The sequence below is a fragment of the Mytilus galloprovincialis genome, chromosome 13 (assembly GCF_965363235.1).
Source record: "Mytilus galloprovincialis chromosome 13, xbMytGall1.hap1.1, whole genome shotgun sequence".
NCBI classification, from domain to species: Eukaryota; Metazoa; Mollusca; class Bivalvia; order Mytilida; family Mytilidae; genus Mytilus; species Mytilus galloprovincialis.
Window position 1 is genome coordinate 42,207,866 of NC_134850.1, and position 27,919 is coordinate 42,235,784.

The following is a 27,919-nucleotide window of genomic DNA, read 5'->3' on the forward strand; positions in this document are numbered from 1 at the left end:
GAGCTTTTGTGCATTACTTCTTTTTATTTTGCATTCGAATGAACAAGAAGAAAACTTAATTTTCTTTTTTTAAATGCAATTTTTAAAACAATAAAATCGGCAAAGGTTTGCAAATAGGTTCCAATACATGTGGATTTACGTGGGAAGTATATTGTAACAGCCATTATTATGTATATCTCTGATTCTGCGCTAAGTATAGATATATATTTAGAATTTTATCACAGTGTTGTTAACAAAGCGAAAGAAGCACGTCATATAAGAATTAAAATTTTTATCCGCTACATTTTTTTTTTACAGATTTTTCATTTGAGACTTGGCAAGGAGATCAAGGATTGACCATAGGTGACCCATTACCAATGTGGGCAGAATTTTTGTTGTTTGAACAAACTGGTCTGTCTCCTTATTTACAAGACAGTCTGTTTCAATGCAGTAGAACCAGTGCTAAATTTAACTCTTCTAATGCTAGTGGATGGAGTAATGGTAGGTGTCGTCATTAATATTTTAAGATATAAATGGCCTGTCCTGTTAAACTTTCGATAGTGAACCCTTATAGGAATTTGATTGCTCCTGTAATATTTGAAAAAAAATATTGTTTTATGTTTATATACCTGATGTGCAAATGAATGTTTTATTACATCCTGTTAGTATATTTTTTTTTAATTTTTTGTAAGTGTCAGTGTCTGAGGAAGAAGTAAAGCAAGTTCATCAATCTATTTAAATTACTTTTGAAAAACGAAATCACGGTAAACTATGACTAGAGTTATTGTTTTCATTTTTTATACAAAACATATTAGATAAAGAAGGCCTCACCAATTTGATTCTTAGTTCTTTGGATTTTCCTTCTCTGTTTTGGAGAAATTAACTTTTCAATTAAAACCAAAAATTACTGCTTCCATGAATTTTTGGTACGCTTCTGCTCTAATTTAGAAAAAAATCACAAATGCTTCTGATTTTGTATACGTTGTACTACAAAGTAAGGTTTTTTTTTTTTTTTTTTTAAGTATATATATACAATATTAATTAGTGTCAAAAGTATCTAATAGAATTCATTTTGGAATATGTTGTTCAATTTTACAATAATAATCTTATTTTATTTATTTTTAGAATGTAGCCTGAATACCACCATACCAGATCTACCTAGCAGCTACACAGATATAACATGTCATGTGACATCAAGATGTACAGAAATTGAGTGCTGTGTTGACTCTGTCAAGCTTCAAAGACCTTTCCATGTGGTTGTCAAATTAGATCCATGCAAGTTTGTCATCAATGTAGGAATTGAAAACTTTCAATTCATATTGGCCATGGCAGACTACACATTTGGTAAGTTATTTCTCAATTTTCATGTCTCAATGTCGTCTTTGATATGCATGAAATATTTATCACTGTTCTTGAAGCAAACACCAACCATTGAAATACTGATAAATCTGTACAATAGACAGAAAGGTATGATAAGGGCACTTATTTAACTTATTGAATTTAAAAATCAAAAAGTATGATGACAGGCCTTTACTTTTTTCTTTTTTTTAATTGACTATTCAGGCAAGTTACAAAATATCAACCCACTTCTAAAGTTCTCAAATAAGTTAATGCTATCCTTACATAATGACACTATTTTAAGATCATGTCCAACTTCTAGCATACATAATAAAGGCAAATCAAGGAGAGGATTTTGTAAGCAATTAATGCTTTTTATCTGAGATCAGATTCATATATTTTTGACATACACAATACATTGTACCATTGCTTTTATAATATCTTCTATTTTAGGTGAACAGAGGAACTTCTCCTTAGGAGGAATAATCAAAGCTCAGTAAGTGAATATGAATAAAATCACTCATAGAAACTTAAAAATCAAGATTGACATTTTTCCAGTTGTGTCTATTCTATAATAATCTTAAAAGATATGCCAGCCTTTTTGATCTTCATTTTTATGGCCCTGCATCAAAGTTGTCGGTGCCATATAGTTTTACCCTTTTCCGATATTCAGATATTCCGAAATTCTGTAAGTCCGTAATTCCGTCATTCCGTCCTTCCGCAATTAAACAGTGTTTTTTTCTAAACGCCTTCAGATATTGGGATGATTTTTAGTATGTGAGTTAACCATGATAAGTTACAGATCAAGTTTAAGTTTTGTTCCGCTCCACTAATTTTTGCCGAAATTACGGGCTTTGGACTTTGAGAAATTGTTGAAAATCACAGTTATTCAGACTTTTTTTCTAAATGCCAGCAGATATTGGGCTGATTTTTGGTATGTCAGTTAACCATGATGAGTTACAGATCAAGTTTAAGTTTTATTCTGCTCCACTAATTTTTGACGAAATTACAGGCTTTGGACTTTGAGAAATTTTTGAAAATCACAGTTATACAGACTTTTTTTCTATACGCCTTTTTGAGCTGATTTTTGATATGTGAGACTACCATCATGTTTGTGTCCACATGTGTCTATAGTGAAATTGCAGATTTTTCAACTTTTTGGGACGGGGCCATTCGCGTTGCTTTGACACATCTAATTTTATAAAGATTTAGCAGTATGAAACTACACAGTTTGATGTTTACAGATATCATAGTACCAATATTCTAATCTTTTTTAACATTCTAATTGTTTCAGGGATCTTAATTTAAAAGAAAAATAAACTACTAATAGTTTAAGTAAAAAGTATTTCCATTACTCACTATTGTACTCCTTTTATAGTAATTAGGGCCCCGCCAAAGGCGGGTCGCCCTATAGTGATCAGTCTGTCCGTCCGTCCGTCCTTCCGTCCGTCCGAAACACTTTAACTTTGTGTCCGCTCCATATCTAGAGAACCATTATGATTTCATACTTTATACTTTACATGTTTATTAACCACCACCAGAGGGTGTGTCATGATGTATGTACAACTTCCTAGGTCAAAGGTGGGTCGCCCTATAGTGATCAGTCTGTCTGTCCGTCCGTCCGTCCGTCTGTAACACTTTAACTTTGTGTCCGCTCCATATCTAGAGAACCATTATGATTTCATACTTTATACTTTACATGTTTATTAACCACCACCAGAGGGCGTGTCATGATGTATGTACAACTTCCTAGGTCAAAGGTGGGTCGCCCTATAGTGATCAGTCTGTCCGTCCGTCCGTCCGTCCGTAACACTTTAACTTTGTGTCTGCTCCATATCTAGAGAACCATTATGATTTCATACTTTATACTTTACATGTTTATTAACCACCACCAGAGGGCGTGTCATGATGTATGTACAACTTCCTAGGTCAAAGGTCAAGGTCAAAAAACTTTGGTTTCAGTTGACAACCCTGTGTCCTGTGGTGAAGATCGTGTCCGCTCTATATCTTGAGAACCGTTATGATTTCAAAGTTTATACTTGACATGTATATGAACCAACATCAGAGGGTGTGTTATAATTTATGAACGACTGCCTAGGGCAAAGTTCAAGGTCAAAAACTTTGGTTTCAGTTGACAACCCCATGTCCTATGGTAAAGATTGTGTCCGCTCTATATCTTGAGAACCGTTATCATTTTAAAGCTTATACCTGAAATGTTTATTATCAGAGGGTATGTAATAATTTATGTACAACTTCCTAGGTCAAAGGTCAAGGTCAAAAACTTTGTTTTCAGTTGACAACCCCATGTCTATGGTAAAGATCGTGTCCGCTCTATATCTTGAGAACCGTTATCATTTCAAAGTTTATACTTGACATGTATATAAACCAATACCAAAGGGTGTGTCATAATTTATGTGCAACTTCCTAGGTCAAAGTTCAAGGTCAAAAACTTTGGTTTCAGTTGACAACCCCATGTCCTATGGTAAAGATCGTGTCCGCTCTATATCTTGAGAACCGTTATCATTTCAAAATTTATACTTGACATGTATATAAACCAATACCAAAGGGTGTGTCATAATTTATGTGCAACTTCCTAGGTCAAAGGTCAAGGTCAAAAACTTTGGTTTCAGTTGACAACCCCATGTCCTATGGTAAAGATCGTGTCCGCTCTATATCTTGAGAACCGTTATCATTTCAAAGTTTATACTTGACATGTTTATAAACCAACACCAAAGGGTGTGTCATAATTTATTTACAACTTCCTAAGTCAAAGGTCAAGGTCAAAAACTTTGATTTCAGTTGACAAACCCATGTCCTATGGTAAAGATACAATTTTTTAATGCACATTATTCACAACGGGGCCCACAGAGATGGCTCCCATCTCAATGATATCTAGTTAATTCACTTTCTGTTTTCTAGGTTTATTGTGTCAGATATTGAGTCAGAAAATTCCTACCTAATAGATATGAAAGTTTCTGTATGTACGGAGAGTGCCCAGGCTTGTGAGCAAGATTATGGGATTGCAGAAAATGTCCTTCTACCAAAAAAGCAATGCACATGGGACGCAGGATTTGTTCATACAAGTAAGTCAAGTACACAATACACTAATTGTGTGTACAGTGCAACAAATATCACATGAAGCATGAAAATATAATTTATTATCAAGGAAACCTCTTTCATTACTACTCCATATCAACAGTCACTTGTAAATCTTTTCAGGAAAAGGTTATTACAAATATTAAATCCTCAATGTTTAGTGAGAAAAATGTTTAGTAAGAAAAAAATATCAGTTTGTTATTTGCATGTGCTAAAGAAATGATTTTTATGCCCCATCTACGATAGTAGAGGGGCATTAAGTTTTCTGGTTTGTGGGTCCGTTCGTCCGTCTGTTCGTCTGTCTGTTATTTCCTCCCGCTTCAGGTTTTAGGTCAGGGTTGTTTTTGATAAAGTTGAAGTCCAATCAACTTGAAACTTAGTTCACATGTTCCCTATAATATGATCTTTCTAATTTAAATGCCAAATTAGAGTTTTTACCCCAATTTCACGGTCCACTGAACATTGAAAATGATAGTGCAGATGGGGCATCCATGTACTGGGGATACATTCTTGTTTTTATTTCTCTGATGTTACCATGTTAATGAGAAATCAATTTTATACTATAAACACAAGTTATAATAGACTAGAAAAAAGCTTCTGTTTATTGGAAGAAGCATTCTATTTGATGTCAGATGTTTTATGCCCCCTGCTTTCTGAAGCAGTTCTTTTAAATTAAATGAACTATGAAATGTTCATGTTCTGGTAATTCTGCAGTAAAATGCCCATTGCAAACATAGCAATAATTTCCAAATACTGTAAACCAACTTATTTTCGTGGATACTTTATTTCCCGTTTAGCCTTATCTAGTCAACTTCGTGGCTATTTAATTTCACGATATTCTTATTTACTAGAGGTGTTTAAATAAGGTAAGATCCAAGTTATACATATTCACGATGATTTAAATTCGCGTCATTTTTCTAATCGCGAAAGTCGCGAAAATTAATCGCTCGTGAAATTAAGTTGGTTTACAGTATTCTTTATATGTCTGAAAGGCAAAGTAAATACAAGTTGGAAGCATACTTGCCAACCTCTGACAATGAGAAATCATGTCATGTCATGTCAAAAAGTGTGTGAAAACACGTGACGTAGATGCAGACTACTTAATATGAACAATGTTCATAATTTTACGTTATACAAATTTTTTAATATAAAAAACAATATTTTACTGTAAACTTTTATTGTATTCAACAGTGGTCTGTTTTGCTGCTTTTAAAGCAACACCACTAGCTAGACACATATTCAAAATAACTGCCAGTTTGGTTACATTGACTTGATAACAAGGCACACAATATATCATTGTCAAGTTCTGATCATAATTCAGTGTTTAATTATACCCCCGCTTTGAAAAAAAGGGGGGTATACTGTTTTACCTCTGTCAGTCCGTCAGTCCATCAGTCCGTCAGTCCGTCAGTCTGTCAGTCAGCCCGTCCGTCCCATGAATATTTTTTGTCACATTTTTCTCAGGAACTACACTACCAGGATTTCGGAAATTTGGTTTCAGGCTTGATATAAGTCAGCTATACTGTGTGATGCGTTTTCAGATTCATCACTCAACAACTTCCTGTTTACCGAACACTTACCATTTTATTTCGTCACATTTTTCTCAGGAACTATAATTCCAGGATTTCTGAAATTTTGTTTCAGGATTTATATAAGTCAGCTATACCGTGTGATGCATTTTCAGATTCATCACTCGACAACTTCCTGTTTACCGAACACTACTATCATTTTACACATGATGGCCAAGTTTAAAATTTTCGACGCATTTTTCTCAGGAACTACAATGCCAGGATTTCTGAAATTTGGTTTCAGGGTTTATATTAGTCAGCTATACTGTGTGATGTGTTTTCAGATTCATCACTCGGCAACTTCCTGTTTACAGAACACTTACATATTTTTACACTATTAACATTATCCACTTGCGGCGGGGGTATCATCAGTGAGCAGTAGCTCACAGTTACACTTGTTTCTTTAGAATTGTAAATGCTCTCTCACAGTCATAATTAATATTTGGCTGTCCAGAATAGCTTCATCAAGCTTTGAAAGAGTGTCATCATGGTTATAAAGTTTTTTATGCTATCTAAAATTTCATCTGTTATCTCTGCCATTGCTCCCAACAAACTGTATATCTTGCTATTGCCTGGTCAAAACTAGGTAGTTCATCAGAACACAGCTGGTACTATGAGAACTAATCCAACAGTTCTGTGATATTTCAATCCCATATGGCCTGTAGAAATCTGTTGGCTAGATTTGAAACTGAAAAATATTTTATAATTTGATTACCATTAAACAGGATAAATGTTTGACCAAATAGCTACATTGCAGTTCTCCTCTCACATGTATTGTTATGATTGCAACTTAGGTTGCACATTGTCACTCGTCCCTCGATCATTCAAACTGGAACTTCCAAAATTATAATGAAATATAAATTATAAATCTTGAATCTTCAAGGTACGTGCACATCGTTTTTGCTTAGCAATCGACTCTTTAGATGACGGTACAGGTCCTAAAAGCGACCTCTTTCTGTGGGCATTTCCCCTAAGTGAACTTGAAAGAAAGAAAGTCACAAAAACTTAAAAACTAATCACTACTTACCATAAGGGATTTTGCTGTTCGTCCTAAATAAAGAGAGAAAAAACAATGGCGACCAAACAATTACGTCGAAATGTTTAGTATTTATCATCTTATAATAAAAAAACTTGAGAATCGCAATATCACTAATGTCCAAAAAATCGAAAAACAAAGAAAAAGCGTGTAATTGCGTGGAAAGTGGCAAAAAACCTGTTCACGCAATGTGACAAAATCCTCACATGTAAACCGTTGAAAAAGCTTGCATTACAGGTAAATATCATGTCAGTTGGCAGCTATGGTTGGACGATTTTTCGATACATCTTCTTTATAAGCAGGTTTTTAATTGTCACCCAGTGATGATGAGTTTAAATTTTTAAAAAGAACACAATATAATAATGAAGATACTCTAACATCTATGATAAAAATTATAATCCAGCAATAGATGAATAAAATCACATTTGTTTGCACAAACAAGGAAAGAAAAATACAAACACAAAAATAAACATTACGAGGGTACATTAGGTCCAAGGACACAGTTATTGTCCTTTGGTTTTTGTTGTCTACGAATATAGTCCCTAGTATGACCAGTGTATTGCATGTTTAATTTGATACACTTTCCCAATTTATTTCTTGATATTTAATGCATGAAATATTAAGTAGGGGGATGTAATTACATGTTAATAGAATTTTGGTGCTGAATCTTTATGTTAAGTAGTGATTTGGTCCAGTTCAAAAAGGTCAAATTTTATCACGTCTGAAGCTGTCAAACTGAATTTTACACCCCCTTAACATAGAGTTGTCAATATTTTGAGTTAGAGCTGGTAGAAGTTTCTATAATTTTGATATTATTTGTCTCACTAGTAGTACACTACACTGTAAAAATCTTTTTAAGAAAGAGCAGGTGCGATTTTTTTAATTTGAATTTTTTGTCTAAAAGAAATGCACTACGAAATAACTGTGTTCTCAGGCCATTACACAATTTATTAGTGCCTATTTTTATATTTTTTCAGACATCTCTTTAACACAGTTTAAAGTTGATAATCAGATCTCTGGAAACTTGGAAAGCCATGATGCCTCTCGGTTTTTGAAGGAAGCTTTGATATCTTATTACCTATTAGCCACACCATGTGACAGAAACAGTGACACATATTCATCTGCAGTAAATGGATGGACTTCAGGTTAGTGAATCAGAATTTACAGTAGGGTCACTAAATACAAAGTTGACTGTATAAAATGAGATGCTGGGTCAGGGGTCGAAATTAGCACTAGTCCGGTAGTCCGGGACTAGTAAAATTTGCGTCGGACCAGTAGATTTTGTCAGCTGGTGGTCCGGCGGACCAGTAGAAATTTGTCAATAAAAATCACTGATTGCATCGCAATCTCCGTTTGTTTACAAAACAATTTACCTGTGAAATCAATTACACGGTACTGGGGGGTATTACAATTGATCAAGTTAATTAATGTCTCGGGTGAGCGTCCTTCACAACAATATAAAATGTGGAAATTTTTGGAAGGAGTTAAACTGCCGGACAAAAAAATTAAGATAACTGAAAATCAAAAGGAAGATCGAAATAAAGTATACGAAAGTGACAAAAGGAAACGCAAATACCAAAAATCATGGGAAAAAGATCGTGAATGGTTGCATTATATAGTAGATCGGAATTTAATGAACTGTACAATATGTGAAAAATTTGCAGTGACAGACCTAGATAGGAAATGTATTTTCGTAACTGGATCGTCAAATTTCAGATTGGATTCTGTACTTGCTCATGAGCAATCAGAACAGCACAAAAAATCTTTCTGTCCTTGATCCTGAAAATCATTGAGATTACCAAAGCCTTTATCAAAATCATAATAAAGACTATTCCTTTGTCTAACTTATGTAAACGAAAGCATCAAAATAAAATTAAACATCTGTCATTTATATTAGTGTTTGTCAAATTAATGTCATTTTTGCAGGACCAGTAGATTTGGAGCCGGACCAGTAGAGTTTTCAGTCCATTGGTCCGGCTGGCCAGTACACAAAAAAGCTTAAATTCGACCCCTGTGCTGGGTATACATCATTGAGACATTAACCCAACATCACAAATATGAAAATTACATTAAGGGGCCAGTATACAGACAGTTAATCTTATTTTACAGTAATACATATGATGATATATAAAAAAGAAGATGTGGCATAATTGCAAATGAGACAACTTTTCTAGACAACTTTTCTAAAGTGATCAAATGACACAGAAATTAACAACTACAGGTCACCATAAGGCAAATAAGCAATAAGCAAAGTCATACCACATAGTCAGCTATAACAGGCCCCAAAATGAAAATTGTAAAGCAATTCAAACAAGATAACTATGATGATGGTAAAAATTTATTGCCTTTGTCTTTTTTTTAGCTTGTTCTGTTCTTCCCACAAGTAGCTTGCCAGCACTCATGAATACTGTTTCATGTAGCTTTGACATATCCTGTGAAAAAGTTACATGTTGTTTTGAAGAAACAGAATTAGGTAGAAGTATTCAGGCCAGTGTTCAGATAGATGCATGTAAAGGAGAGCTGATTGTGACGCTTGAGAGAATGACCAGAACTATATCCTTGACTGGCTATGTTTGGGGTAATTATTCAATGTTTTTATGTCACCAGCTCCTAAGAAGGTATACTGGTGTACCTCTGTCCATATATTTGTTTGACAGTTATATATTTCTGTCTAATTTTCCTCTGCAACTACATTTAGCCTTTAGATGTTTATTCAAGCTTTATCTTGGTAAACAACACTGTGAAACATGTTTTCAGTTTCTACATTGGTCTACTTCCTATTTGCCAAAAATTATATCTTTAAAATGTCATGCACATATATTTGAAATTTTCCTAACTTTTTTCAGCAACTACAAGTCAGAACATCTATATTTCTTGAGCAATAGAACTCATTATGTTTTTGTGAACTTTTAAAAGATTGGAGAGTTAACTTCAGTACAGAAAATTTTAAAACATTTTTATTTTAAGGACATAATGTAAAATTAGGTGTTTTTATTAATAAAGGAATATATATTCCATATTTTCATTATTTGAACTTGCTTCCTCTCAACATTTATAAGATATTGCAACATATAATGAAAACTAATTACTTGTGTTTCCTATATTAGTTTACTGCATAAAAAGCCTCAATTTTTTTTTTAAAACAAATAACATTACTATTTCAGGAACAGAGGAAGTGTACAAGTTGAATGGAGTTTATGGTCTTAGGTAAGTAAAATAGTTATGAAAGCACTGAAAATTATATGATTAAAAAGGTACAAAAAAATTGTTCTGGCGTGACATTTGTTCTGCCAGAACATATTCCATAGGAAATATGTCCCACTGGAATTTATATCACAGAAAATTTATATATTTTATAAGGAAATGTGTTCCAGCATTGTAAATTTTTTAAGAATTATATAGAAATCATTTGTAGAAAACAGTCCTCCCAGAATATATATTTCCATATTAAATATGTTCCACTGGAACTTTTTTCACAGGAACAAATTTTGGCTCACACAGTGTGTTACAAGTTGACATACGAAAAATTATCTAGAATGTATTATCTTTGGTTCTGAGTTTTGTTTTAAAAGAAATTTAAGCATCCTAGAAATTATATTGCTGTTCTTCATCTTAAAATTATTTTCACAATAATTCAACAGCACATACTCTTTACAATATTAAACGACAAGTCCCTTTGATTATACTTTGAAGCTGATTATGACTATATATTTAAATGATAAATTACATGAAAAAAGAAATGAATTAAGTTTTTCATTTCAAATAATTATTTTAAAAAGTGGAGGTATACTACTGTGTGATGAGATTTCAGATTCATCACTCAAAAACTTCCTGTTTACTGAACACTTACATCATTTTAAGCATGACATCCAAGTTGAAAATTTTTGTAACATTTTTCTCAGGAACTACAAAACAAGGATTTCTGAAAATTGGTTTCAGATTCATTAACCAACAACTTCCTGTTAAACAAAAATGTAAAAATTTCAATTTCGCATAAAAATTAGTACGTTGTGAACAATTGTATGGGTTTGTTTCTATAATATTATATATATATGATATTGTAGATTTACAGCAAAAAACATTTCATGATATTGTAGGTTTAGAGTGAACAATCTTGTGACCAGTAACAAATACTTAGTGAATATGGACCTGATGGCATTTTATGAATCCAGCGGTGCCTGTGCTTTACAAGAAACCATTCTAACTAACTTATGTACATAATATTGTAGGTTTAAAGTGAACAATCTTGTGACCAGTAACAAATACTTAGTGAATATGGACCTGATGGCATGTTATGAAGCCAGCGGTGCCTGTGCTTTACAAGAAACCATCTTCACTGACTTTGAACTTGCAAAACAAGTTTGTGATAGGTCAACAGGATTTATTAATTCTCAGTGTGAGTGTGCAAAACTTTGCATGTTTTTTTCTGAGTCTCTTTCAACTTGTTGTTTTCTTTTTCTTTTTTTCATCAAAATTTATGTATCTATCTTTTCTATTATTTTTGTAGGATACATTTCTGTTTATTCATAAATTTTGTAGAAATCTATTTTTATGTGAATTATCAGGCTTATGATTTTTTTTTCTTATTCTAAGAATACAATATCAAATATATTTTTTGTGTCTGACACATTCCCCATTTCCATTCTGATAATATTTTTCTGATAGTGACATAATTTTTCAATAGCTATATATTGGCTGAAAACCTTAATACAAAATATTGGCAAAAACAATTTTATTACAGTTTCCTATAGTTCCTGGCTGTCATCAGTTGGTCTACCAGACAATACTTCACCATTACCAGAATGGGCCAGACTACAGCTGATTGACGATCTTGATGTCAATAATTACTTCAGTCTTGAAGACAAATGTTACAATGTAATGACTCCATTTATGAATTCAACTGCAACAAATGGCTTCAATAATGGTATGTAGTATGCTAAATTAAGCTGTTATTGGTCTCCTTTAAATTTTGACATTTCAGAGCCTTTTATTGATTTCTTTGCTATATGGGATTTGCTCATTGTTGAAGGCAAGACAGTGACATGTGGTTGCAAATTTCTCCACCTCTAGCAATCATACCACCTTTTCTTATTAAAAAACTTTTAATGTAACTGAATTTTTTAACTTACCTAGAAGATGAGTAAACTGTGACGTGTTTTAAAATTTTGCATGGATTTCAAAAGATTTGATGGTTTCAAATTTAGTGCACAGATTATATGAGATTGAAAAAGAAAAGTAAATAATTCAACTATAAGATCATGTTTTGCTTAAAATCACATCTAAGCTGGAACTTGGGCAAATCATCAGTCTCCTGAATTAGGTTTCTTAACTTATATTACTTAGTATTCTGATTTCATTTCTAATAGTTTATTTGTAAAACTTCTGTCACAGACTAAATATAACATGTACATGTACTGAAAATGTGTTTAAAAAAGAAATGAAAGGGAGAGGGGTGCAAATAAATTCTGAAGCCCACCTACAGATGTGAGATTTTCTCACTGTGTTGAAGACCTATTGTAGGCCTTTGGCTGTTTTCTGCTCTTTGGAAGGGTTGTTGTCTCTTTGACTTATTCCCCATTTCCATTCTCAATTTTATTCTGTCACTAAACTTGAAAGTGTAAATAAATTGTATTGATAAACACATTTATTGTGTGTTGTGTAGAATAATAAATATGCATACCTGTCAGATGGTTGACGAAATGTTTTGTTTCTCCTTTACATAAAAAATAGATTAACATGTATTGAAAAATGTAAACAAAACAACATTTCATATTTTTGTTATTCAGAATGTGTTACAACAATTGCACACAATACATTTACATCAACTGATACCATCGTGTGTAGTATCCCAACAGAATGTAATGGGGTACGATGTTGTGTTGATGTGCCTCAGCTATCTACATCACTGGAATATAAAATGATTGTGGACACATGTGGCAACAGATTACGTCTAAAAGTAGACAAACTGGAAACAGACATACCATTACATGATTATGACTTTGAATCTAGTGGCAAATTCTCCTTGTATGGCTTGGCTGAAATAGAGTAAGTATTGTTATATTTATAATTTTCCTGCTTTTTAACCCAAAATATTTCATTTGATAGTTAATTGTTTCACATTATTATTTTAAAATGTAGGAGAACAAATTTGTATTGATACAAAGAGAAGCCAATTTACTGAATATTTTTTTTCTCCATAAGATAACATGTGAAACAAGCTAAAGGTTACATCCAATTGTTTCAATAGTTCTAACATATAGATAGACATAGAATCTGTGATTTGCCTTATTTATAATATGTTCATATTTCTTTTTTATAGTTACCTAGTAAGCAATCTGTTGCAAAGTAACCAGTATGAAATAACAATGTCAATAAAGTTCTGCCTGAATGCTGATACCTCATTGGCATGTGACCAGGAATACACTATTTTTAATCAGACAATCTTTGATAAAGAAAGCTGTGATTACAATACAGGCTTCAAAGATTCAGGTAAGATATAGACCAGTTTTAGATTGATTTTGTAAACCAACTTCAGATCAAAAGAAGATTGTATATTTGTATTTTAAATTATATAACAAATAAAACAGTATAATATTGAAAACAGGTGAGATTTTTGCTCCACTGTTTGAGGAGGGTCAGAAGTTGCTCAGTACCATGAAACAACACCTGGAAAAAATGACCATAGAGCCTATAGCATTGCATAATTTGGATCCCCTTGAACAATTTTATTCGCAGGCTAAGAAACAATGCACTATGCGATCAGAATTAGTTAGACTGGTTAAAGACTGTCTTAAAAACTAGTTGAAAATTAGGCTTATATTGATAGAATAAGAATATTCAAAGATGGTTACTAAGAAGAAATCAAAATTCCAATTATGAATTTATAGTCTTTTAAACAGGTTGAAGTGCAAATTACTGTCACCCTGAGACTGGTTTCTGTACACAGGAAAAGGGATGATTGTGTATTTATCAACAAATTTAGTTTGTTTTCTTTGCAGGGTTTTCTCTTTCCACATGGTTAGCAGACAAAAGTCTGGGACTAACAAATATGTCAATAGTGGATGCTGATGATTTATTACAGTTACTACAAATAGATGATTTTATGGAGTATGCCAACATTTGTAACTTTACTGGATCACCCTATGTTGGGGCTGTAGATGGATGGAATAATGGTTTGTATTATACATTAGATAGGGAGAGTGTAGTGGTCAAGTATATATTGTATTCCAACATCTGTAACTTTACTGGAGCACCCTATGTTGGGGCTGTAGATGGATGGAATAATGGTTTGTATCATAGTTAGATAGGGAGAGTGAAGTGGTCAAGTATATATTGTATTCCAACATTTGTAACTTTACTGGAGCACCCTATGTTGGGGCTGTAGATGGATGGAATAATGGTTTGTATCATAGTTAGATAGGGAGAGTGAAGTGGTCAAGTATATATTGTATTCCAACATTTGTAACTTTACTGGATCACCCTATGTTGGGGCTGTAGATGGATGGAATAATGGTTTGTATCATAGATTAGATAGGGAGAGTGATGTGGTCAAGTATATATTGTATTCCAACATTTGTAACTTTACTGAATCACCCTATGTTGGGGCTGTAGATGGATGGAATAATGGTTTGTATTATACATTAGATAGGGAGAGTGTAGTGGTCAAGTATATATTGTATTCCAACATCTGTAACTTTACTGGAGCACCCTATGTTGGGGCTGTAGATGGATGGAATTATGGTTTGTATCATAGTTAGATAGGGAGAGTGATGTGGTCAAGTATATATTGTATTCCAATATTTGTAACTTTACTGGAGCACCCTATGTTGGGGCTGTAGATGGATGGAATAATGGTTTGTATCATAGTTAGATAGGGAGAGTGTAGTGGTCAAGTATATATTGTATTCCAACATCTGTAACTTTACTGGAGCACCCTATGTTGGGGCTGTAGATGGATGGAATTATGGTTTGTATCATAGTTAGATAGGGAGAGTGAAGTGGTCAAGTATATATTGTATTCCAATATTTGTAACTTTACTGGAGCACCCTATGTTGGGGCTGTAGATGGATGGAATAATGGTTTGTATCATAGTTAGATAGGGAGAGTGTAGTGGTCAAGTATATATTGTATTCCAACATCTGTAACTTTACTGGAGCACCCTATGTTGGGGCTGTAGATGGATGGAATAATGGTTTGTATTATACATTAGATAGGGAGAGTGTAATGGTCAAGTATATATTGTATTCCAACATTTGTAACTTTACTGGAGCACCCTATGTTGGGGCTGTAGATGGATGGAATAATGGTTTGTATCATAGTTAGATAGGGAGAGTGATGTGGTCAAGTATATATTGTATTCCAACATCTGTAACTTTACTGGAGCACCCTATGTTGGGGCTGTAGATGGATGGAATAATGGTTTGTATTATACATTAGATAGGGAGAGTGTAGTGGTCAAGTATATATTGTATTCCAACATTTGTAACTTTACTGGATCACCCTATGTTGGGGCTGTAGATGGATGGAATAATGGTTTGTATCATATAGAAAAATCTGACTTGCATTTTTGTATACCAATTTTTTTGTCAAAATGACAGTAAAGATGGACAACTCCATTCTTTTTTTAATTTAGTTGTCTTCCCTAGAGTTTCATGAGATTATCAACCCAATATCTTACCTTTTCCAATCATTTGTTTAATAAAAAATAAAAATACTGTTTCATCTATAGAAAGAAGTTCTTTAAACAATACTTAACTAACATTGCTTCTTCCAAAAAGCTGGTTTGAAAATAGGTCAATGAAATAGACCAATTTTCAATAAAGAAAAAAGATGGCTTTGGTTTAAGAATCATTCCTTAGCTTCGGGTTTATATAACTGCATTTTAAAAACTGATATAATTGTGCCTTTGCTTGATTGAAGTCTTAATTCTTCAAAGCTTTATCTTTACAACATATATGATAACTCTAGATTTGGCTTTTGCTTCTGAGTGAGTCTGTCATATATAGTGATGGTTAGTTTGGTTTTTATTTAACTTATAAAACAATAAAAATATTCTTTTACAGAATGTGACAATGTAACATCAGGGGACTTAACTGCTCTAACTTCATCAAAATTACTCTGTCATATTGCAACTGATTGTATATCAGTTTCCTGTTGTGCCAAGTCTGAAGTTCTGAAAAGAGACTTTTATGTTGCTGCGACTATGGACACTTGTAGCTACACACTTACGATACAGTTGGAAAATCTTATCATTGAAAAAGATTTATTAAGCTATGTATGGGGTATGTTACTAAGCACCAGAAGCATAACACTTATGAGTCAAAATAGTTACAATGAATTCATTTCAGGTTTCATTATATCTTATATAAATATCGATTGTAACATTTTTTGGGAAAAGAATATATGAGGTATTTTTCTTCACTTAAATTGCTCTTTTCTTTAATAAATTTTATTTTTACATACGAAAATAGAGCTCTCAACTCTTTGCCTCATCCAAATTTATAAAACTCATACACAATGCTAAGAATCAACACTCACAGACAGAGTTTGAATTTGGGCAGTAAGTCTATTACATTTCTGGAGTTATGCCAATTTGTTCTTGTAACTTAAAAAATAACAAAAATACCTAAGATTAAAACAATAAAACTCGTTTATAACTGGCAGTGACATCAATTGCTCTCAAAAATTATTTTTCAATTTAGAAGAAGTAAGCTTTAGCAGGGCATACATGTCCTCAGACACATTCTTCTATTTTTTATTATAAATTTGTCTTCGTCTAGAACCAGCATGAGTTATGTCATTAACAATTAATCATCTCGTACAAATTTTTAGACAAATGACACAATTTTGAAAGATAAATATACTTTATTGTATCACTATTTAAATGATAAAACACTTTATTTCTTTTTACAGGAACAATGGAATACATAAACCTCTATGGAGTTTTGAGAGTTGTGTTTGATGTTAACCATGTCGCATCAATGAAACACTTTAATGTTGATTTAACTATCAAATTATGTTTTGAATCTAGTGGAGGGTCATGTTTACAAGAGCATACCATATTTACCAATAGCAGACTTTACTATCCTGAGTGTACAGAGCCTACAGTACCTTTCTATGGTAAGTATCAATTATTGACTTTATCTTTTTATGCCCCATTTATTATGCCCCATTTATGGGCATTATGTTTTTTGGTCTGTGTGTCCATTCGTTCCTCCGTCCGTTTGTCCCGCTTCAGGTTAAAGTTTTTGGTCAAGGTAGTTTTTGATGAAGTTGAAGTCTAATCAACTTGAAACTTAGTACACATGTTTCCTATGATAGGATCTTTCTAATTTTAATGCCAAATTAGAGTTTTTACCCCATTTTCAAGGTCAACTGAACATAGAAAATGATAGTGTGGATGGGGCATCCGTGTACTAGGGACACATTCTTGTTTGATTCAAAAACCATTTTCTCCAATCATATTTTATAATTCAAAACTCATATGTATGAATAATTAACTTCATCAAAATAATAATGATTCCTTAGTTATATTGTCTGCTGATTTGTCCTACTAACTTTCTATTCCGTTCGTTTGTGCGTCCGTCTATGCAACCGTTGTCCGTCTGTCCCACTTCAGGTGAAAGTTTTTGGTCAAGGTAGTTTTTGATGAAGCTGGAGTCCAATCAAATTGAAACTTATTAACTGTGTTGCTTATGATATGATCTTTTTAATTTTAAAGCCAAATTAGACTTTTGACCTTAATTTCACGGTCCACTGAACATAGAAAATGAAAGTGGCAGTTTCAGGTTAAAGTGTTTGGTCAAGGTAGTTTTTGATGAAGTTGAAGTCCAATCAACTTGAAACTTAGTGCACATGTTTCTTATGGTATGATCTTTCTTATTTTAATGCCAAATTAGATTTTTTACCCAATTTCATTATTATTATTGTTATTATTATATTAAACAGTTGTATTTTTCTATGGCTTATTCATGCTGTTTCATTCTGATAGTATGTTTTAAGGAGAATTTACACGGGCAAATTTCTATTATGAGCTTTAACAATAACCCATGTTATGCATAACATTAGTCTTATTCAGAATGTTTATACAATAATTACTTTTATAATTTTTTTTCAGGAATTTCATTTGATTTCTGGAAGCCAGTACCTTGTACTCTGTTTTCAGGAGGATTGAATCATACCAACGGTATGATTATATGAAACATTTTTGATTCTGATTTAAATAATTAGTAAATCAAAATATATATGTTGCTTAATATTATCAAGCAGTTAGCAACATCAAATAATACCAAAAAAATCTGATTGAGAATAAGAATAAGAATATTTATTAAATCCAATCTTTATTAAATCCAATCAAAGAGTCCATTTCTGAGCATATACATATATATATAAATATATAATATTAATTATACAGTAATTTTTTTAAAGATATTATATTACATATGATTATGATTATGAACGTGAACTGGAAAAAATATCATGCTATGTAATTTGTTACTAAAGAAAATGGATATATATCTCCAGAGTTTAAATCTTAAGAAATTTTAAATTTTATGGATTTTTGCTGTGGTTTTGAAGTGAAAGGTTGATGAATTTAGATTTACAACTAAGAAGGACAGAAATTGTGTACTTTGCTGCATCTTTTGAGTAAAAAATAATGATCACATACTAGTTCCAAATAAAAATTTACATGAGATGTGTTTTTCATAGAGACAATCACAGTTGTAATTTATTTGATTGGTTTCAGCAGAGCAGCTGAAATTTGACAAGAATCTATGCTTTAATACAAAAATTGTTGAAGAGTATTTTTTGTTTTGGCGTATGATGTCATTGACAGTAAACTGCCTGTATTTGATTGTGTAACCTTATCTTTACAGTAGACATAAATAGGATGCATTAATAAAAAGAGCAAATCTCAATAAAAAATTAGGATGAATATGGTCCTTATTGCACCTTGTCCTGGGCCTTAGATGATGTTGCTGTAAACATTTTTGATTTAGTCAAACAAATTTGAATCAAATATTACAATGAATATGGCCCTTATTGCACCTTTTCCATGGCCCTGAGATGACGTTCCTGTTAACATTTTTGCTTAAGCAAAAAATACCCTTAATTTTCATTTGCAGTCCAAATTTCGCCCTTCATCTTTGTCAACTGGCCTAGCATTACCTACCTAGTGATTGTTTGTTTATTATACCCCATGCAACAAAGTTGCGGAGGGTATAATGTTTTTGACGTGTTCATCAGTGAGGTTCTGTCATCGCAACTCCTCTGAAACCACACGACAGAGTTTCATGAAACCTTTTTAGATAATAAGGACATACTATGTAGATGTGCATATCCACAGGAAATTATGATTTAATTTTTTTTCTAGGAGTTATGCCCCTTTGAACTTATTTGCCCCAATATACTACTGCAACCTTTTGTCATCGCAACTCCTCTAAAACCTCACAACAGAATTTCATAAAACTTTTTAGATTATAAGGACATACTATGTAGATGTGCATATCAACAGGAAATTATGATTCAATTTTTTTTTCTTACAGTTATTTTATTTGTCCAGTGACAATGTAGGGGCGTGGGGTATGTGAGTGCGCTCACTAAGGTTCTTTAATTTGCTTTCTTGTCTTGAATATGCATAAAATATTTGCAAATGGATTTTAAACAAACAACAATCAATCAGTTTGTTTTTATAATGATATCTGAATAGTATAAAAAGAAGAATGTTATTATTGTAATTTTATAGGCTGTACTGGAGTAACTTTTACCACCTATGCTCAGACGAGATGTCAGATGGCTGCTGACTGTTTCAGCGTCAAATGTTGTTTAGATTTGGACTTCATGGCTGGTAAACATAACACCGAGCTGACATTCGCTGTGACTGCATGTGATCAAATTGACTACACTCTAGAGAGACACACATGGACAAGGACTGGACTGACTTCACTTAATGGTATTACTTTTGTTTTGAGACCACTTTGATAGTAATGGTTGAAAAGATAATGATTTATTATTTGAATCATATATTTTAGAAAATCTTATAAAAATAGATTTATTGCTTTCCGTCCTATTTAAAAATCTCAACATCTGTTTTAAAAAGCAGTTTCAATGCCTAAAAAGAAAATGCAAAAAAACAAAAAAATAATTTTTAAATTGCTTAATGAGTTGAACTATCAAAACCATGATGACAGTTTTAAACAGCTGTAAGGAGGAATGTGGGTTTTTTTTCAGGAACTATTGAAATGATTATCATTTAAATTTATTTTTTACAGGAATTGAACATGTTGAAAATTTGAATAGCTCATTCATGTTAAACTTTACCCTGGATACCACTCCAGCTTTAGCTTACAAGACTACCATAGCATTGACTGCATGCTACATTTCTCCTGGAACATGTGAAGATTATCAGTTACTGACAGCATCTAACCTGAAGAAAAAGACATGTCCAGGGCGTAGGAGACGAAGACGTGCTGCAACAACAGAGTAAGTGCTCTTATACTTCCCCTTAATCTAAGTTTTTGAGGGGCCTCGGTGGCTGAGTGGTTTAAGTAGTTACTATTGTAATCACTAGCAGTCAACACTGAGGTTGTGAGTTCAAACTCCACTTGTGCAGTTGCATTCAACTCCAATCTTAATCGACTAGGATTGTCAGTTTTCCTATCGAGGGTCAGTGTTTTTCCCTGGGCACTCCAGCTTCCTCCACCAATAAAAGCTGTCCACCAAGAAATAGCATAAACAGGCACTTAAAAGTGGTGCTGAAACACCCAAAATCAAATTAGTCTTAAGTTTTTGAAGAATATGAAGGAATCACCCTGTCCTTAATGATACTAAAATATAATAAAAGGAGTGAGTTTGGTTAGGGACATATTTTGCCATTATCATAAAGTTCAATGTTACATGATAGAAAAGGATTTGCTTAAGTCTTATAAGGTTGCACTTGTGTAAAACCAGCAATGCAGTTTTCCATAGGAACTGCCTAAATTGCATATGCAGTCACTCTTCATTCAGGAAGTTTTGAGGAGAATGTTATATTTCCCTGGAAAGGAGACATGCACTACTTTTTTTTGCACTAATAAAAACATATAGCTGTGCGGCATATTTTCAAGTTTTACTGCCCTCCATTTATAAACATTGCAGGTTCGCACTGAATTTTTCCATTAAATTTGACTCAACACCCAAATGTCTTCCAGTCCTCCTGAAAAATAAGTTAAATAAATAGACATTTTTATTTATATCCATTTAATTCTCCAATCAAGTCTTAATTAAAAAAAAATTACTTTGCATCCATGGCAACAACTATGTAAACAGTAGCAGTATTTTATGCACATTCAATTTCTCCCCAAAAGAGGAGTGACTTGCAAATCACACGTGATTTACAAAGTGCAACCTATACTGTACTTTCAAACCCCTTTTAGTATCAAAATATTCTTATATTCTTGTTGTTATTTATGCAAGTAATAGAAAATAATAAGTTACAATGGTAGTTTTTTCATTATTGTATTTTTATAGTACTTCTAGTAACTATACCCTGTTTGCGGCAAGATGTGTTTTTTCCCTGTTCGCTATTTTTTTTTTTTTTATTCAAATTATTATTTTTTTTTGTCTACTTAATAAACTCATTATATATTTGTGTTTTTCTTGTGCCTTTGTGTAATAGCTATTTGAATCATGGTTAGTTTTACTACAATCTGTTTATTTTGTAGAATTTTTGTCTTCTTTATGTACTATACCATAAAATGCATAAAAAGTTGTCATACAAGCTTCAAAAAACTATCCCTATAACAAAAACATACACCTTATCTTTACTTTCTGTTTATGTTATAGCACACAAGCCTGTCAGCACTGATAAAAAAATTAAATGAAGAGAGGTCAAATTATATGAACTTGTCAAATTACAAAATAATGAGCTTAGCCATCATGATGAATTTTATATGATTTATATAAAAAATCTTACATCTGGGGTCACCTTCAGTTCCATCAGATATAAACAAAAAACTTAGTCATTCATGATTGTTTAGTTGTAAGGTCCTATATTTGATGTTTAAATATTAAAATACTGGAATAAAGTGCATTTCAAACAATTCTTTCAATAACAATGGGTCTAATCCCATGGCGTCTAAGGAAATATACATTTCAGAAAGGAAACGAGCCATATAATAAGGGGAAAAAATACAGAAATAAGACTTTACCTGCTGAAAAAGGCAAATTTGTGAGACTACCAAAAGACTTGTATGACTTAGTGACTAAATCTGTTCATAAAAAGAATGTTCAACTAATTCCTGCCTCTACAAAGTCAGCTCGCTTTCTAAGGCCGAAGCCTCCGACACAAACAGAAGTTGAAAAATGTGCTGAAAATGAAACAAAAACAGGGTAAGAATACTTTTTTTTGTTATTAAGCTTTCAAAAATAATTAAACTTGCTTAAAAAAGCCATTTATAAACAACTATGAAGAAAAAGGCATGTGTCTTATATGCCAATTCTTTAAATGTGACATCTGAAGAAAATGCAAGCTAGGATTATACTTATTTTAAAATTTCTAGTCCTATATATATTTTCAAGAGCTAAATAGTGCATGGTTTTTATATATAATATATATAAAAACACAGGCAGAGAAAAAAATATGCACTTTTGAGAGTACATTTGATCAAAAAGCTTATTTAAAGAAAACACTATTGTAAGGGAGGTAATTCAAAATAAAATTATTTTCACATTTTCCAAACTTAGTTTAACAAATAAAAAACTAATTTACTTCAATTTTGGCAACATTTTTCAACTTCAGGTCAGAGAAAAATAGTTTTCGACTCCTTCGGATCAATGAACTTGAACAGATGTGGAATGAGGTTTTCATAGAACACAGACAAATATCCCCTATGTGTACAGGGTTCATATCATGGGATTTAAGTGCAGAGCAGCAAAGAGGGGCTGCCTGGAGGGAAAAAGCAAGCTGCAATGAGTGTTCTTACCATTCAAAAATGTTCAACCTTTACAATGAGGTGATCGCTAAGAAACGTGGTCGTCGAACAGCAGCTATTAATCTATCCATACAAGTCGCACTTAATCACATAGCTATCAGCACAACTGGTCTACAGAAATTATTTCTTGGTTCTAATATACCAGCTCCTTCCACTTCAAGTATGCAACACAGTGCTAATGTTGTTTCTGAAATTATAGAAGAGTACAATCAAAAGGATTTGGTTCAGAAAAGAAAATTAATTAAGGAAATAAACATATTAAGAGGTGATAATCCTAATATTATTAACATTCAGGCCGACGGAATGTATAATAACCCTATTTATTCCGGAATGGGTAAAACACCATTTCAACCAGCTACCCAATGTACATATAACATGTTAGAAAATAATACTTATAAGCACAGTATTGTAAGCACAAGACAAGTGTCTAAGCTTTGCTCAAATAAGAGTGAACATAAAACAAAAACAAAAGTTAAATCTCACAAAGGTCACTGTTCCGCAAACATTGAAATGCATGACAGCATAGGCAGTGAGGAGCGATGGGCTAAAGACTGCTTGTTAGACCTGAAAAATGATGGTCTGGAAGTTCAAGAAATTACCACTGACCCTGACAGCAGTGCATTTAGAGCTGCAGAGTCTCTTTTTAAAGCTGGTACAACCAATACTCAGCCAATTCATTTTCTAGATACAAGACATGTGTCCGCAAATCATAGAAATTTTATTAAAAAAATGTCAGGTCTGAAGGAAATAATGCCGGCACGATTAGTTTCAGAGAAAGATAAAATGCTAAAAAGGTTTGCATTAGATATGGCAGCACGTTGTCAGGCAGAATACAATGCTGCCTTTGATAAATTCAATATGGACTCTGTACGGGTAAAAGTTCACCTATCATATGCATGTCATGCTATAGTTTCTTGCTATCAGGGTGATCATAACGGGTGTACAAAATATTCCCTTGTTTGTTCAAATAGGAACAGTTTGAAGACATGGACTGAAAAATCAGCTTATCTGAAAAATAACTTTAAATTAAATAAATCAGAGAACACAGCAGCATTGTTACGTGAATGCGTAAAATATCGCCTTGGACCTACCATGCTAAACCGTACATGCAAAAACACTAACACACAAAAAGCTGAGGCAACTAACCGTGCAATACGTGCAACTGTACCTAGCAATGTAACATTTACCAGAAACTATAAAGGAAGGGTACATACAGCTATACACAATGTAAATAATGGCCCTGGAGAATCCATCGTTAAACTCTGTAAAGCGGCTGGGGTTCCCATCGAACCAGGAAGTCGTGCTGCCCGAGGTCTGAAAAATATTCAACAACACAATGAAAAACATAAATTATATAAGCAGTCAAAGCAGTACACAGATCAGAGATGCTCAAAAAAGCATGAACTATATAAAATATATGATGAGTATCAAGAGGAAAAAGACTATGAGAAAAACAAACTTTTACCGACAAAACGGCTGGCCGCAAAACAGCCTCAAGAGTATTCGTTTGCCAAAAAACTCCGATCAAGACATGTTAAAAATAAATAAATTACCTGCATCAGATAAGACAACACGGTAAATGATTATTTGTACACTGTTTTGTCCGTCTACAGAAAATTCTCTCTATGTTTATACTGTGCGACTCTAAAATCAGGTGCTCCGGTTTAATACATTTGGGGTTATGGTAAAGGTGTGAAATATCTAAAGGATCACCGTTTGGAGAGAAACGGGGAAGATTTTCTTTTAATATTCTTTTATCTAGCATATAAGATAATCTGTGAGCTCTTTCAAGAGTTCTAGTGCCATCAGGCCAATTCATAACTTTTTTCCCATAGACCCCATGCTCCAAAGCTCCAACCCACACTGTACAGTCATAATTTCCATGATTTTTTTCACTTTTCTTAGACAAAGCTCAAGCCAATGTATTCCAAAATGATTCCATGTTGTTTCTGTAAAATGAAAACCCAAAAGGGGTCCGAAATTGGGATCCCAGGGAGGCTGAGGGGTGAATTCCCATTATTTACCTTATAGGTTGCACTTGTGTAAAACCAGCAATGCAGTTTTCCATAGGAACTGCCTAAATTGCATATGCAGTCACTCTTCATTCAGGAAGTTTTGAGGAGAATGTTATATTTCCCTGGAAAGGAGACATGCACTACTTTTTTTTGCACTAATAAAAACATATAGCTGTGCGGCATATTTTCAAGTTTTACTGCCCTCCATTTATAAACATTGCAGGTTCGCACTGAATTTTTCCATTAAATTTGACTCAACACCAAAATGTCTTCCAGTCCTCCTGAAAAATAAGTTAAATAAATAGACATTTTTATTTATATCCATTTAATTCTCCAATCAAGTCTTAATTAAAAAAAAATTACTTTGCATCCATGGCAACAACTATGTAAACAGTAGCAGTATTTTATGCACATTCAATTTCTCCCCAAAAGAGGCGTGACTTGCAAATCACACATGATTTACAAAGTGCAACCTATAAAACCTCAAATATATGATTTCAGTTTTTTTTAAATTTTATTTTACGTTTATTGCTTTGTTTACTTTCTAAGGGTTGACGTCACTGACATGAAAACAGGTCTACAGATATTGACGGATAGAAATGCAACTGAGGAAGAAAAGAATATTTATGTAGCTGCCTGTATTGAGTACAGTGTAAGTATAATGCAGTAGACTTTTCATTCATCCAGTTTCTTAACTTTGAAGAGTCAACCTCATAAACAATTATTGATAAATTTTTTTCCCCTTAATTATGCATGGAATATTTGCAATTATTATACTTCACGTTTAAATGCCAGATTTTGATTAGCTAAACTACACTCTTATATTTAGTGATAATGTCAGAATGAGAGAAGAGACATCCTTTAAAAGGTTATACTGTACACCAATAATTTTATGCCAGCCATTTTTAAAAAGATTTTTTTCAAGTGGAAAAATATCGCTAGTAGAAAAATAAAGCGAATATTAATTGATTATCTTTGATGTTATTTTAGAAAAATAGTAAGGATTATTCCATAACATATGTGGGTGATGGTGATGAAAAATCTGGTGGAAAGTCTGCTCTTAAAGCTCTTGGCAGTGGAAATCCTACAACTGTTGGTGTGAGTGGAGAAGTCTTCAGTGGAACCTTTACAGTACAGGGAGGTAAATATAACAGTAGAAGTAGAAGTCTTCAGTGGAACCTTTACAGTACAGGGAGGTAAATATAACAGTAGAAGTAGAAGTCTTCAGTGGAACCTTTACAGTACAGGGAGGTAAATATAACAGTAGAAGTAGAAGTCTTCAGTGGAACCTTTACAGTACAGGGAGGTAAATATAACAGTAGAAGTAGAAGTAGAAGGAGAAAAATTACAGACGGGAAAAACAATGTTTTGAATATTACAATAAAAAGAGGTTAATATTACAATAAAGGGAGGTAAATTTGATAGTAGAGGAAGGTAAATTTGATAGTAGAGGAAGGTCAATATTACAATAAAGGGAGATAAATATCTTCTTTTTATTTTTATTTGTTAGCTTAGATTGAGGGGAGATGGAGGTTGTAGTTTATAAAAAAAGGTAAAAACTTTGGAAATTGAAATAGTTCATTATAATCAAACATGGAAAACTGTCCAAACAAGATTAGCAACACTTAAAAGCAACAAACCAATGATAAAATAAAGATTAACTGACAAGGATTGTCAAAATTCCTGCTGCTGAAGTGTGTTGCTCTATCCAGGGTCTCCTTACTTCCTCTACAATAAAAACTGGTCACTATGGTACAGCTAAGGGCAATGAACAAACAAAATAAACTAATATCCAACTATAATTGTCTAGTAGCTTCAATATCATTTTCCACAAATGTACATTTAAAAAAAAATTGTCTACATAATTTAACTTTTTGTAGGTGAAGAAATCTTTAATTCACTGGATGTAGCTGTAACTGGTATAAAAGATGCCTATGCTATTGGTCAAGGATTGTCCGAGGTTGGAGCTAAACTTTTAGGAGAGACGTTAGCCAATATGACAGTTGGTGACATAGAAACTTTAATGGACTTCAAGAATGTTGATCCAATATTAGTGGCCCAGCTTATGAAAGATTTGAGAGACTTAGCAAAGGCATTGGTATGTTTTTGATAATTGGTCTATATGATAGTTGTATCAACTGTCTCTGTATTGACCCTGACATAGTATTTAGAATAATTGTACTGGCTAAAGACTTGAAAAATCTAGTCCAGAGCTAAAACAAACCCGTCTTGAAGTTGTGCTATCCAAAGAATTTATACTCTTTCAATATGGTATTTGACGCCATTAATGACAAAATTTTCATCTGGTTTTGTAGAAGTCCGCATACAAATTGGTATATTCATGGTTTACTTATATCCTGAAAATCCATGAAAATGTGTAACCCACATATAATAATGAATCCACAGTACCTCTTAATATTTGATAATACCTGAACAATGAACTGATTTCATTAGATTGTTTAACTCATTTAATCTACCTATATCTATATAAGATGCATTAATTTTGTTTGCTCTTACCCGCAAATTTTAGTTACAGAATAAATATATGATGTGAATATTTTTTCTGTTCTTATATTTTGAAATCATGGAACATTTAGGTTTCTTATTGATAAAGAAAATTTCAGCAATCATAAATAAGATCTTTGTTATTCTTTTTTATTTTTCAATTTTCTAATTTTAGTATTCTGAGTTCCTGACCAAGCTACTGAGCAATGGAGACGAGGTGTTTAAATCATTTGACTTTACACTGAAGGGAGACTTTAGTTTTCCTAAACAGGATGTAGATCTGTTTAAATATAGTATTCACATGTTGGTCGGAGGACTAGTACCAATGCAGTTCTGTGAGTAGTCACATTTCCTTTTGGTAGAATTTACAATTTGTTAACCATTAGATTAGTAATGACCATACTTGGTCG

General features: G+C 32.8%; 1 protein-coding gene and 1 long non-coding RNA gene across 2 annotated transcripts in view; one reads left to right on the forward strand and one right to left on the reverse strand.

Annotated features, from left to right (window-relative positions):
* Positions 1 to 27,919, forward strand: part of LOC143056999 (uncharacterized) — a 129,106-nt gene that overhangs the window by 25,921 nt on the left and 75,266 nt on the right. Inside the window, exons 12-32 of the mRNA XM_076230225.1 lie at positions 298 to 480; positions 1,105 to 1,323; positions 1,771 to 1,813; positions 4,237 to 4,400; positions 7,995 to 8,162; positions 9,380 to 9,595; positions 10,182 to 10,224; positions 11,247 to 11,413; positions 11,759 to 11,941; positions 12,804 to 13,062; positions 13,337 to 13,506; positions 14,016 to 14,189; positions 16,081 to 16,299; positions 16,931 to 17,137; positions 18,135 to 18,203; positions 19,764 to 19,970; positions 20,290 to 20,500; positions 25,554 to 25,656; positions 25,995 to 26,145; positions 26,885 to 27,102; positions 27,685 to 27,844. Of these exons, the coding sequence (XP_076086340.1) occupies positions 298 to 480; positions 1,105 to 1,323; positions 1,771 to 1,813; positions 4,237 to 4,400; positions 7,995 to 8,162; positions 9,380 to 9,595; positions 10,182 to 10,224; positions 11,247 to 11,413; positions 11,759 to 11,941; positions 12,804 to 13,062; positions 13,337 to 13,506; positions 14,016 to 14,189; positions 16,081 to 16,299; positions 16,931 to 17,137; positions 18,135 to 18,203; positions 19,764 to 19,970; positions 20,290 to 20,500; positions 25,554 to 25,656; positions 25,995 to 26,145; positions 26,885 to 27,102; positions 27,685 to 27,844 (3,534 nt within the window). The remainder of the gene's footprint in view (positions 1 to 297; positions 481 to 1,104; positions 1,324 to 1,770; positions 1,814 to 4,236; positions 4,401 to 7,994; positions 8,163 to 9,379; positions 9,596 to 10,181; positions 10,225 to 11,246; positions 11,414 to 11,758; positions 11,942 to 12,803; positions 13,063 to 13,336; positions 13,507 to 14,015; positions 14,190 to 16,080; positions 16,300 to 16,930; positions 17,138 to 18,134; positions 18,204 to 19,763; positions 19,971 to 20,289; positions 20,501 to 25,553; positions 25,657 to 25,994; positions 26,146 to 26,884; positions 27,103 to 27,684; positions 27,845 to 27,919) is intronic.
* LOC143057005 (uncharacterized) lies at positions 20,946 to 25,269 on the reverse strand. Its single transcript, XR_012972593.1, has 4 exons — positions 25,014 to 25,269; positions 24,204 to 24,303; positions 22,981 to 23,176; positions 20,946 to 21,212 (listed from the first exon to the last, which is right to left on the reverse strand). It is a non-coding gene; the product is annotated as an uncharacterized LOC143057005 (long non-coding RNA).